The sequence below is a fragment of the Pteropus vampyrus genome, unplaced genomic scaffold (assembly GCF_000151845.1).
Source record: "Pteropus vampyrus isolate Shadow unplaced genomic scaffold, Pvam_2.0 Scaffold20, whole genome shotgun sequence".
In the NCBI taxonomy this organism is placed as follows: domain Eukaryota; kingdom Metazoa; phylum Chordata; class Mammalia; order Chiroptera; family Pteropodidae; genus Pteropus; species Pteropus vampyrus.
In genome coordinates, this window is record NW_011888801.1 from 1,463,812 (window position 1) to 1,477,154 (window position 13,343).

At 39.8% G+C, this 13,343-nt stretch overlaps 1 protein-coding gene and 2 pseudogenes across 11 annotated transcripts in view; 2 read left to right on the forward strand and 1 right to left on the reverse strand.

Moving 5' to 3' along the window:
* SEC24C (SEC24 homolog C, COPII coat complex component) overlaps positions 1–13,343 on the forward strand; it is a 50,126-nt gene that overhangs the window by 29,915 nt on the left and 6,868 nt on the right. For 7 of the 11 annotated variants that reach the window (XM_023527909.1, XM_011355251.2, XM_011355258.2 and 4 more), the window contains exons 3-9: positions 174–309; positions 8,660–8,835; positions 9,049–9,414; positions 9,735–9,871; positions 11,100–11,168; positions 12,479–12,590; positions 12,815–12,942. In XM_023527909.1, the coding sequence (XP_023383677.1) occupies positions 174–309; positions 8,660–8,835; positions 9,049–9,414; positions 9,735–9,871; positions 11,100–11,168; positions 12,479–12,590; positions 12,815–12,942 (1,124 nt within the window). The remainder of the gene's footprint in view (positions 1–173; positions 310–8,659; positions 8,836–9,048; positions 9,415–9,734; positions 9,872–11,099; positions 11,169–12,478; positions 12,591–12,814; positions 12,943–13,343) is intronic. The other 4 variants (XM_011355256.2, XM_011355257.2, XM_011355260.2 and 1 more) reach the window with 1 other exon arrangement.
* LOC111736579 lies at positions 3,394–3,512 on the forward strand (annotated as a pseudogene).
* LOC111736599 lies at positions 7,149–7,267 on the reverse strand (annotated as a pseudogene).

The following is a 13,343-nucleotide window of genomic DNA, read 5'->3' on the forward strand; positions in this document are numbered from 1 at the left end:
TTCAGAATCTGCTGTAAGCAGATTTGCATGTTGGTGGTGTCCTTTTCATTACAAAGGTGTGGTATTGGGCCAATTAAGGTCTGAGCCTGTTGATTTCTTGCTTTACATTCCTTGCTTAGGGTAGGGGAGAAAGTTATTTCCCAATCACTTAGTTTTTTGTCCTTTACACTCAGGTGTGTCAAGAGCCCCACCTTCTTCAGGGGCACCTCCAGCCTCGACAGCACAAGCCCCTTGTGCCCAGGGTGCATATGGCCAGTTTGGCCAAGGAGATGTACAGAATGGGCCTAGCTCCACTATTCAGATGCAGAGGTATGTACTTGGGTCAACCTAAAATTGATCTGATGAAAACTGGAAGGATTAAGATTTGTATAAGGGCCCTATTCCTTATCTTTTTTTTCTTTCTCTTATATCCCCTTTTCTCTTCTCTCCATCTTTTTGTATCTTGTTTTCATTTTTCTAGGTTACAGGTGCTGCTAATGTCACTCTGGATTATTGACCTATCTTAGTACCTGGGTTCTTTTGCATATTCTTTTTCTTTCTGTGAACATTTTTTTTCCTTAACTAGACATACATCTTCAATAATTATTTTAATCCTACTGAGCCTACCCTAAGCGGGTAATGGGAAGAAGACATTTCAGAATTATTTATCTCCTTTGACTTCCCTTTTTCTCTAGATTGGGTACTTAGTAGGATTTATTGGTTAAGTTTGGGTGTGACCAGTTATAAAAGGAAAGATGCTCGCATTGATGATGAAAACTTTGGTGGTGTGTGATCCAATAAACCCCTGTCTTTGAATAGAAGTCCATTAAAGGAGAGCAGTAATCTCTGTTAGAGTGTTGTTTGTTTTTGATAAGCAGTGAATAAAATATAACTGTGTTTAGGGTGTGTGGTAATGGAAGAGTCACTTTCTGACTTTTTTTGGGTGGGGTGTTCAGAGCGTACATTTTTAACATTGAATATAAGCCTGGAAAAGAGCTTGAGAAGCTCTCCCTAACCCTGTGTGTGGGAATACTCTGAGAAGCAGTAGAGAAAATTCATTCATTCATTCATTTATTCATCCACTCAAAAAATATTTATTTTGTACTATTATGTGTCAGACATTATTCTGGAGGTTGGAGATGAAGCATTAAATAAACAGACCAAGTCTCTGCCCCTATGAAGCTTATAATCTAATGGAGTACACAGAAAATAACAAGTAGATAAATATAAATAAAAAATAAAACAGAATAAGGATATAGAGAATGACTGGTGAGGAGATAGGGAGCCGTTTTAAATATATTGGTCAAGGAAAGCATCTATGAAGTGATATTTGAAACCTCAGGGAATTGATGAAGGGAGCAATCCAAAGATCTAGGGGAAGAGTGTCTTAGAGGGCACAAGTGCAAAGGTCCTGATGGAGAAATTAATTTGGTGGATGTGAGGAAGAGCAGGAAGACCAGAATGACTAGCAGAGTGGAGAGTGAGGAGATAAAGTAGAAACATAGGCAGGAGCCATATCATGCAGTGCTTTGTAGGCCATAGTAAGAAGTTTAAATTTGATTTTTGTTGCAGCGAGATGCCTTTGGAGGTTTTAAGCTGGGGAGTAATGTTCTCATTTATTAGTTTATTTATGCAATGAATATTTTCATTGTAATATGAAACACATACAAAAAAACATACAAGACAAATGTATAGCTTACTAAATTATTATAAAGTGACCCCCCTTGTAACTACAACCCAGATCAAGGAGTAGAACTCTGCTAAACATCCCAAAAGCCCCTTGCATGTGCCCCAGTTCAGTCACAACTCTCTGCCTCCTCCCATAATAACCATTATCCAAACTTTTATAGTAATCATTATTTTTGTGTTTTTCTCCCCTCTTTAACTCCACCCCCACTTCCACCCCTGACCTATGGATGTTGCTGTTTCCCCTAAAGAACTGGATCTCTGAAGGTGGGGTGTCTCCTCCCACATGCTCGGGGCGTGCACCTGGGGCCTGGCGCACCTGGAGTGTGGTCCGTGGTTCTACCTGGGGCGTGAACCCAGGACCTTCTGCGTGTAAAGAAGACGTGCTAACCACTACACTGTGGAGCCACCCCTTTTTCTATGTTTTTAAAAATAGTTTACACTTAAAGGTGTGTCCCTAGACACCACAGTTTAGTTTTGCCTATTGAAAAAAAAAACTTGATGTGTATTTTAAGTCTATAGGTTCCCTCTCTTTCTTTTTCTTAATATTTATCATTGAAGAACCCAAGTCAGTTGACCTGTAGAATTTCCCACAGTCTAGATTCTCCTGGTTATATATTCATGTTACAGTTTAATGTGTTCCTCTTTTCTCTGTATTTCCTGAAAATTAGTTACTGGATCTGGAGACTGGATTCAGGTTTGATCCCTTTGGGTAGTGTGGGGTAAGACCATAGGAGGCACATAATATCTTGCGCTCTCTGTTTTTGATGTCAGCAGTTGTTGATGCCTAATGCATATATATATATATTAATTTGTTGAGTCTACAATATGGTGATCTCTGATTCTTTTTTTTTTTTTTTCATTTATTCCTTTGAATACCATTTTTGATAGTTCTCGTCATCTGTTATTTGGTTACCAGTTGTGCAATTAGTGTAAGATAAATGCTTGATTCTCTACTTTTATTTACTAGTTTACAAGGGAATGAATTGGTCCTCTGATATCTACTGAAGGTGACCACTGCTTTTTAATATCATTATGAATTTATGGATTTAAAAATATTTGATGAGTTTCAATCCACTGTAATTATCATTAGTGAAGTTGAAAATGTCCCATCTTTGAACAATGGGAGCTTCTTTGTTGACTGAGTCTTTTTGACATGATCCTAGTAATCTTTAGGTCTTTTTGACATGATCCTAGTAATCTTTAGGTATGATAATATATTCAAGCTTATCTTATACATTTTATGCCCCAGACTAGGAATTAGCTATTTTTTTCCAAGAAATCCTTTATATTGTTGGTGAGAAATGATATTTTTTTACTAATCTGGACACTAGGATTGTTTATTGCTACCTGATTGGTCACTGTCTAGGCCTTTTCAGTGGATATAGCTGAGAAATACATATTTACATACATTAAATATAAAATATCCCATTAGTTTAAATTTGTGCTTCCAATTCAAATTCAAGACTACAAAGCCTTTACTTGACCTCTGTATTATATCTATATCTCTTTTCTTCCACACCAGCAATCTTGGTTCTTAAGGCCATGGGGATGATGGTATTAGAATATCGGAATATGCCACAATTTGTCATTTATTTTATCCCTTATTATATATAGTACTCACAGTACAACAATACTAACACTATCACAAATATGATTACTAAAAATATTACTTTAAAAAATTTCACATATACTCTCCCTAATTCTCTGATTTTTAAAAAATATCTTGTCTATGGCCATGCCACCCTGAACGTGCCCAATCTCGTCTGATCTCGGAAGCTAAGCAGGGTTAGGCCTGGTTAGTACTTGGATGGGAGACCACCTAGGAAGACCAGGTGCTGTAAGCATTAAAAAAAAATCTTATTTTAAGAAAGAAGTTACTTTGCTGGATTTAAGAATAGAGTTGCTTATGGATTGGGTTGAGGGAGTGTGGAGGTTAGGTGGTTGCAGTAGTTCAGGTAAGAGATAATCTTGGTTTGGTTTAGGATGGTAGTGGTAGAGGTGTGAGAAATAGTCAGATTTGGAATACATTTTGAAAGTAGAGTCAATAGGATTGGATATAAGTTAAGAGAAAGGAATTCTGGATGTCTCTTAATTTGTTGGCTTAAGAAACTGGGTGCTATTGACTGAGATGAGAAATATTTGAGAAGAAGCAGATTTTCAGGGCAAAAATGAAGAGTTTTATTTTGTATCTTACAGGTTTAAGAAAGCTGCCAGTAGAAAGACTTCCAGTGACAATGGCAGAGCGCATTTTGAAATATATAGAAATAAAAATAAAAAGCTACGAGCTACCAAATAGAGATGTTCAAGCGGGCAGTTATATATACAAATATGTAGCTGAAGAATGATGTCGGGACTGGAGATATAAGTTTGAGGGTCTTCAATATAGAATTATTATTTAAAGCCATGGGACTAGATAAAATCACTTAGAAAGTGAGCATTGATAGTAAAGAATAGAATTGAAGACTGAATGTTGGAGCTTAGCAACATTTAAAAGGAAATCAGAAGAGAAGCCATCAAAACACAATGAGAAAGAGCAGTAGTGAGGTGAGAGATGAGCCAGGAGAGTGTGGCATCCTGAAACTAGATGAAAGAATTTAAGGAAAGCAAGAGTAAGGAATCGGCTTTGTCATTTGCTGCTGAAAGGTAAGGTGTGGACTGAAAATTGTTGCGACTAATGACTGTTGGGTTTGGCAAGGTTCGGCATCACTGACAAATGTAGTTTCAGTGAAGACAACTGTTTAGTTGGAATGGGTCAAAGAGTTTCAGCTGAGTAGTAGATTAATATAACCCGAACACCCTTTTGCAATGAACATCTAGAAAGAAGAGAGGAAATAGAAAGAAAAAAATTTCCCAAGTGTGTAATCAAGCTTAAAAGAAAAAGTGAACCTTCAAGTGCTAGAGACGAAAAGGGAACCGAAAATGAGAGTGGTAAGCTGACGCTGTGACTGCATGTGGAGAAGGGTAGGAATTATCATTTTGAGAATCTGGGGACTTAAGTTTAAGCAGGTACTGGGGATAGGGATGAATCTTTGGGCTTTTCTGAGCTGAGGTTTGGCATGGAGACCTTGTTTATGAAGTCTGGACCTAGGCTGCACCTTTAGTGAACAGATAGACTAGAAAAAAAAAGTCTGCACACCGGCAGAGGTAGATAATAAGGAATCCTGTTTTTCCTGGGCTGGCTGTGGATAAGTGGAAAAAAAAAAAAAGGTCTTGGGACTGCAAATGGATGCAAGGGATCTTTTTGGAAAGATGAAAATGTGCTAAAGTTGGATTCTAGTGATGGTTGCACAACTATAAATTACTAAAAATTGTCGAATTATACACTTAGAGGAAGTGAATTTGATGATATGAAAATTATATCTCAAAGCTTTTTAAAAAAATTTGATCTTGGGTGGTAATATCATTGGAATATCTTCCAGAAGCAAATATGCAATAACCATACTCCCTCAATCCTGTCCATTAGAGATTCTCAGAAGAAAAACAATATTGATTAGAATAAATAGAGACTATTAGAGGAGAGCAGATAGTAGAATAGTACCTTGAAAGCATTAGAGAATATAAGTGTCAAAGTAGAATTATGTACCTAGCTAAAAGAGAGAGCAAATAAAGACATTTTCAGACGAAGACTGAGAGTTTACCATGTATAGGCCCTGGTTGAGAAAACTAAGGGATAGAAAGAAAGAGCTTTAGATAGAGAAATAGTAAAGAAGTAGAGACAGAGTGTGGACCAATTCTTTTGTAATGTTTGGCTAAAAAGGGCAAAAGCTTGAGGGGAATGTGAAGTTTTAGGGCAATTTTATTTGATTGGATTTTTTTTAAAAACTTCATTGAAGTTTAATTCACATATCATGTGAATTTAAAGTGTACAATTCAGTGGTTTTTAATGCATTCATAGATATATGCAACCATTACCACCATCAATTTTAGAACATTTTGTCACATCAAGAAGAAACACCATATCCTTTAGCTAAGTAGCTACCCTTATGTAGCTATTCCTTCAATCCTCTACTTCCCTAGCCCTAAGCAACCACTAATCTATTTTCTGTCTCTATAGATTTCCCTATTCTGGACTTTCATACTAGTGGAATCACATACCATGTGTTATTTTGTAACTGACTTGTTTCACTTAGCATAATGTTTTCAATGTTTATATTGTAGCATGTCAGTATTTCTTTACTTTTTATGGCCAAGTAATATTTCATTTATGGATATGTTACCACATTTTGTTTATGCATTTATCCAATGATGGACATTTGGGTTATTTCCACCATTGTTGGTCTTGGAAGCTAAGCAGGGTCGGGCTTGGTTAGTACTTGGATGGGAGACCACCTAATAAGACCAGGTGCTGTAGGCATAAAAAAAAAAAAAAAATAAGGGATTGTAAGCTGACAAGGTCCTTGCAATCTGTAAGGTCAACCAAGGTTTGCCTCGCCTAAAAAAATTTTTTAAAAAATGTCATGGGGAATAAAGTACAGCATATGGAATATAGTCAGTAATATGGTAATAACTACGTGTGATATCAGGTAAGTACTAGACTTATTGGGGATCACTTTGTAAGATATATAAAGATCTGATTATTATATTGTACACCTGAAATTAATTTATCGTATGGCAACTGTAACTGAAAAACAAATTTTTTAAAAAGCTGTTAACCTCATAAGTAATGAAAAAACAAATTAAAAACCACAACAAGATTCTCCTATGTATCAAATTGGCAAAATTAAAAACTCTGACAATACTAAATACTGCTGAGGATATGGAGTAACAGGAACTCTTATTCACTGGTGGTCAGATGCAAGTTAGTATAACTACTTTGGGAAAATAATTTGGAATTGTATGTTATAATTGAATCCAGTAATTTCACTCATAGATATATGCCTTAGAAAAACTCATGTATATATAAACAAGTTAAATGTATGTGTGTTAATAGCAACATTGTTTTTAAAATCCAAAAATCAGAAAAACCCAAATATCTACATTAAAATGCTTAAGTAAATCATAGCATGTTTATTTAGTGGAATAATATTTAGTGATGAAAGGAAATGCTATGTGCAACAGAATAGATGAATTTCATAAACATATGTTTGAACAAAAGAAGCAAAATCCAAAGAGAATGTATGATGAGATTGTTTACAAAAGTTTAAAAACTGACAAAACTAAACCATATTGTTTTAAAGACAAGAGAGTGATCATTAGGAAGTTAGGAAAGTAGTTACCTCAGGGAGAAGGAAGAAGGTTGTATAGAGGAGTGGCACACAGGGCTTTGGAGTGCTAGTTTATTCTATTTCTTGATTTGGTTTTGGTTACATAGGTATTTATATTATAATTATTCAACAGTACATATATATTTTATGTATTTTTTCTATATGTTATATTTCACAATTTAATTAATTAATTTTTTTTAGGCGAGGCAACCCTTGGTTGACCTTACAGATTGCAAGGACCGTGTCAACTTACAATCCCTTATTTTTTATTTATTATGCCTATAGCACCTGGTCTTCCTAGGTGGTCTCCCATCCAAGTACTAACCAGGCCCGACCCTGCTTAGCTTCTGAGATCAGATGGGTTCGGGCTTGTTGAGGGTAGCATGGCCGTAGACTATTTCACAATTTTAAAGTAAAGTACATTGGACTAAGAATCAGGTCTGGGCTCTATTTCTAGGTTGGTCTACCACTTATACTCTAAAATGTCTTAGTTTTTATCCACTCTGTCTTCCTTACTATTTTGCTGTGAAGATTTCTTTAAAGTACTTAGAGATGTTTTATAAGTTGTAAAGCTATATACAGATACATATACAGATGGTGGTTTATTGTTAGTAGGGCATGTGACAATATCATTGGATAGTTGATCGTATTACCCATATTAATGGAGTAAAACCATTAATGTATGGAATATACATTATGGAATATAATTATTCTATCAAGGATTTATAAGCATCTGCCATGGGGCCAACAGTATGTTTGGTGCTGTGGAACACAAAAACTGCAAACCCCAACAAAGAGCTTAGGGAGCTAAGGTTCACTAGCCCAACACTCAGAAAATACAAGTTGAATGAATGAATGAAAAATGTTAAACTACAGAACTAATAGAAGCTGACCAAATATAATAAAGTACCAGTTATTCAGTAGAGACAAAATAAACGGGAAGGATATGTCAGAATTTCAGTGTAACAAACTATTGTTGCGAAGAATTTGATTCATTTTTGAAATCCCAGAAAGAGCTTGTTATATGTAGTAATCAATGTCATAGATTTCTGCAGTAATATCACTGTAAAACACCAATTCAGTTGCTAGTTGGTATGCAGTGGTATTGGAATGATTTTGTATTTATATTTTAATGTGGCATCTGATACCATGGGACTGTCCAAAATAGCTAATGTAACCAAGTAATGAGGCTTTGCTAGTTAGACTCAGCTAGAAGGCTACCTGGTTTATGTCCTGTTTCTCTAGTCCTTTTTTGGTAGAGTTAGCATCATCTTTCTGATTAGTACAGAATGCTAAACTTAGCTGACCTGCTCCTCTTATCTTACAGATCTGATACCTTTCCCAGGATAAATTAATAAGTATTTCGGTTTAAAAATGAAACAGTCAAACCACATTTGTTTGATCCTACATTTATTAGGTGCCTATTGTGTTAATGCTTCTGTGCACCTTCCCCTTCAGGGCTTCTGATTATAAAACTGAGGTGATTTGTCAACAAAGGATTGAAGCAGAGGAGGTGGTAATCTAAATAGCAGAGTAAATAATATTTGATCTGAGAGTGCTTGGTTTGTGGAGTGAACCACAAACGAGATTTGTCATGAATAATCACAGTGTAGATCATCAGGAATGTAATTTATCTGCAAATATACAAAAATATGAAGCCGAAAAAGAGCCCAGGATGAGAATAAGATACTGTAAAACAATATAGTTTCCTGTATGATATAGAGTTCTTGTTAACTTTGAAGGGTGTCCCAGCCCACTAGTCATTACTGCCTTTCTTCTCTTCACAGGCTCCCTGGGTCTCAGCCATTTGGGTCAGCCCCATTGGCCCCTGTGGTCAGCCAGCCAACTGTGCTTCAGCCCTATGGCCCTCCCCCTACAAGTGCACAGGTGACTGCCCAGCTGGCTGGAATGCAGATCAGTGGCGCTGTGGCCCCAGCCCCTCCCCCTTCAGGGCTGGGCTATGGTGAGTAGCTGTGACCACAGGAATGTTACTGTTTCCATTTTTTTTAGAAGCATCAGGCTGTGAGGGTATACCTCAGTCCCTTTTATTTTTTGTGCCTCTGAGCCATAGCAGATGGGACAGTCATTCCTGCCTCTCTTATGTGGAAAGGGAAGTGATTTGCTGAACAAGGAGGCAGAATATTGGGATTCTGACTCTTCCTCTTCTACTTCTCAGGACCACCAACGTCACTGGCCTCAGGAAGTTTCCCCAACTCTGGTCTGTATGGCTCCTATCCTCAGGGCCAGGCTGCTCCCCTTAGCCAGGCCCAGGGTCATTCTGGGGCCCAGCCTCCCCAACGATCTGCCCCACTACAGGCTTCCAGCTTCACCCCCCCAGCTTCCGGGGGTCCTCGGATGCCTTCGATGACTGGTCCACTACTGCTTGGACAGGGTTTTGGGGGACCGCCAGTGAACCAGCCCAACCATGTATCCTCACCTCCTCCTCAAGCCCTGCATCCTGGCACCCAAATGACTGGGCCCCCAGGACCACCGCCACCTATGCACTCCTCCCAGCAGCCAGGCTATCAGCTGCAACAAAATGGTGAGTTTTCCCCAAGGCCTATCTAGGAGCCAAAGACTTCAGCTATTCAGATGTTTTTTTGTCGTTTTGGTTTTTTTTTGCTTATGGTATTGCTTGCTAAGTGGTGAACTAGATGGAGAGCTTCGGAGTATTATTACTAGGATGTAGGGTTTGTAAGACATTCTTTATTCCCATAGTTCAGGTAGTGTTGTCTTTCTTTGAGTAGTCATTACCCTGCCTCGTAATCCTACATTTATAGGAGTCTAGTCATTTCTCTGAGGCCATAAGAAGAAATAGGGAAGGCATTTTGAGTTCATCAACCTTGTGTCCTTGTCTCTCAGGTTCCTTTGGACCAGCCCGGGGCCCTCAGCCCAATTATGGAAGTCCCTACCCAGTAGCACCTACTTTTGGCAGTCAGCCTGGGCCTCCTCAACCACTGCCTCCTAAGCGCCTGGATCCTGATGCCATCCCGAGCCCTGTAAGTAGATACTTATATGGTCTTGGGGAAGGAGTTTGTGACTGCCAAATAAGTGAATCAGCCTAGATAAGATGTTTGCTTAGCATTTTCTGATGTTCCCTTTTCATTCATCTTATAGGTGTAGAACCTAAATGTAATTTTTGACTATTTGAACTGGAACTTAAGGCTCCAGAAGTCTTTTGGGGCACTTTCACTCCATAGCTGGGCAGGAAAGAAAAGGAAGCCAAGAGTGATCAGCAATGTCAGTAGAGCTCTGGGTTGAGTGCTGCATTTTGTCAACTATTGGGCATAGCATGGTAACCTCAACCCTTCTGTGGAGTAGTGGCTGGGTCCAGGTCTTATCCTCTTAGATCTAGTAGGACAGCAGTTGTCTTAATGGGTGAGCTGGTGGGAATTCTCTGGTGTTAGGTGTTAAGAGAAGGAAAGCCTCACCGGTTTCTCTCTGCCCCTACTTGGACAGTGTTTTAGGAAGAAGTCTTTAGTACTTTTGTTTGCTAGGCTCCTACTGTGTGGATGGGGAAGAGTGATCTACAGCTTGAAAGGGCAGTTTAGGGAAGCTGCTTCTCCCAGGAAGAGGGTGAATCTCACCCTTAGAGACATTAGAATCCTCAGGCCTTCCTTTTTATACTTGGAATAGAGGCTGGGACTGCACTCCCAACTGAGGGCCACTCTATAGTGCCGTCTGCAACATTTGCTTTGTCAGTTATCTCACCACGCTTAGCCATTGTCATATTTCATTCTGTTCTCTTCCCTATTCCTTTGGGTAACTACCAGGGTGAGGGACTTTGTTGGCTAAGGGGGACCCGAAAGGATTAAGCAGCCCCTCCTTCCTTTCCCCTCCTTCAGTGAGGAGAGTCTGGTTGGATGTGAGGGGAGGCTTCTTTCAGCATAAGCATAGTTCTTAGATGGGAGGAGTGACCTTTAAGAGGGTACAGCCCTCTTCCTTAAGAATTCTCCCATTCAGCCCCTCCCTGTATAACCCCTGCTTGCTTTCTATATGCCCCTCTCCTTATTTTTCTATATTATAGTCTGAGCCATAAAGGCCTCTATGTTGGGCCAGAAAGATTTAGAATTTTTGATCTAGAAGGAGCCTGATTTCAGCAGTATGAGCTGGGCTCCAGCTGTTCATGTCTAACTCATCAGGGTTGAGAGTAGTAACATCTGCTTCTTGTTCTTTTGTCTCCCTCCTTGTATTCCCCTGCTGCCTTTATTATTAAAACACTAAAAGCAACTCAATGAGCTGCCTCCTCAGCAGAAAACCAGGCACAGAATAGACCCTGATGCCATTCCTAGTCCAGTAAGTGCAGAGGGTGGGTGTGTGTGTGTGTGTGTCATCCACATGTTAGTGCCATCCCTGTGTCATCCCCATGCATGCCTGTGACCTCGTCTTTACCTCATCCACCATGTACATCCTTCTCCATCTTTTTCCCTTAGTCCTTCTAGACCTCACTTTTATAAACTAGAAGGATGTGCATGCCTCAAGTCATCATGTAACGAAGAAGTAGCAAGCTGTCAGCAATGCCTTAAGTGTGGGGTGGTAGTAGAAGGTCAGGCCCTAAGGGTGGGGTCAGGTGGCATGTTAAGCCTTAGCATTAGTCCTGCTGACTCCTCCAGGAGCCTGCATGTGACATTTGATGGAACAGGACAAAGGTGAGTGATAGATCTCTCCCTTTTGGTTTGATTTGTCTATGGCTTATTGTGCAGAAACATTTGGGTAGGTGGCTGTGAATGTACAGATTTGGGGTACTGACATTTCTTACAGGGAAAGGGACTACTGGTTTGGGATAGTGTGGGCCACTTCTCATCTGGAGGGTCTATTTGACTCTGATATATTTCTAAGCTTCAACTCCTGCTTTGGGATATGGAGTCTTATTCTCTATTTTTTCTGGTTTTACCAAACTCATCTTGAAGTAACTGCCCAAAAGTCATCAGCCTGCACAAAGATTTGATTACCAGCTTTGCAAAATCATTTTTTTTCCCTTTGTTGGCTTGTCAAAATATGGGGGACTGAGGATTGGGCTATAAGGATTAGATACTTAACCTCTTCTCCCATTTTTATACACTGATGCTTACCTGAAAATAAGGCAGCATCTGCTTCCTCACTTTACTTGATCATTTCTGGCAGTTTAATCCTCTCCTCACCCTGTCTGTTCTACTTTCATTGAGTATAGAGTCATTCCAGGTAGATTCATTTTTACATGGTTATTGTTGTCTGTTTTCCTATTCTGACTCAGAATGTGTCTTGTGGGGAGAGGGTATGGGGTAGGCTTGTTGGGGGAGGGAAGTGGAATCTGATCAGGTTTGAAGATTTCTGATTAGAGGTGGAACTGTCCTGGAGTTGGGGGGATATTAACTGGGAGTCTGGGCAATTCATAAAGAAGCCCATTTTTGGTGTTGCCTGCCTAGCATTTTGCTGCTGATTGTAGAGCAGAAGATTGGCATTATAGCATTCTACATGATCTCCAGAAGGAGAACAGGCCTGGTGCATGAGTTGTTCCTTGGCAAATTATTAGTTTCTGTGCTGCAGCTTCAGCCTTTCTTTCTCCTGGCTGAGACTTGGTACTATCTTTTCTTCTGTCATCTCACTCAGTTCACTTTTCCCTACAGATTCAGGTTATTGAGGATGACAGGAACAACCGGGGTTCAGAGCCATTTGTTACTGGAGTACGGGGCCAGGTGCCACCCTTAGTCACCACCAACTTCGTGGTGAAAGATCAAGGTGAGAAGGGCATTAACTCTTCCTTGTAGGGGCTTTTACTCTAAGATTATCAACTTATGGATGGGGCTTTTGTCAGTCTTTAATCAGAGACCAGCCCCTCATTGGTCTTTAGGGGAAAAAAGCCACTGTTAGCTCTAGCATTTGTGGGGGTGATGGGGTGGATCAGCAATGGTTGTGTGGAGGGATTCTGTGTTCTAACTCAGGTTTTCTACCTCCTCTTTTAGGGAATGCAAGTCCCCGATACATCCGATGCACATCCTATAATATCCCTTGTACATCTGACATGGCTAAGCAGGCTCAGGTCCCCCTGGCAGCTGTCATCAAGCCACTGGCAAGGCTGCCCCCAAAAGAGGTAAGACAGAGAAGGGACTAGCGTATGATGAAAGGGAGAGAGGGGGGAATAAGACTTCTTCCTAAATGTGATTCTGGCAGTCACAATGGAAGGAGTCTTGGTTGGATAGGAGGGGACAGTATCTTCAGTAGCCTTCTATCTCAGGGCCCATGCCTAAAGGAGGTGGTAGGGATGAGAACAAAAGCCCAAGAAATTGCTGGATTTGGGGGCAGGGTCCAAAGGGGAAACAAACAATATAAAAAGAGGCAGGGCCAACTAGTAGGAGAGGAGACAGCTAGATTGAGGAGACAGGTGGATCTGGGAACCTCTCGTAGTATGATCATTTCCTAATGATTAGAAGCACATCATTCTGTTTTTTCTTGTATGCTATCCTATCATTCCAGGTAGGTTAGGGATGTTAG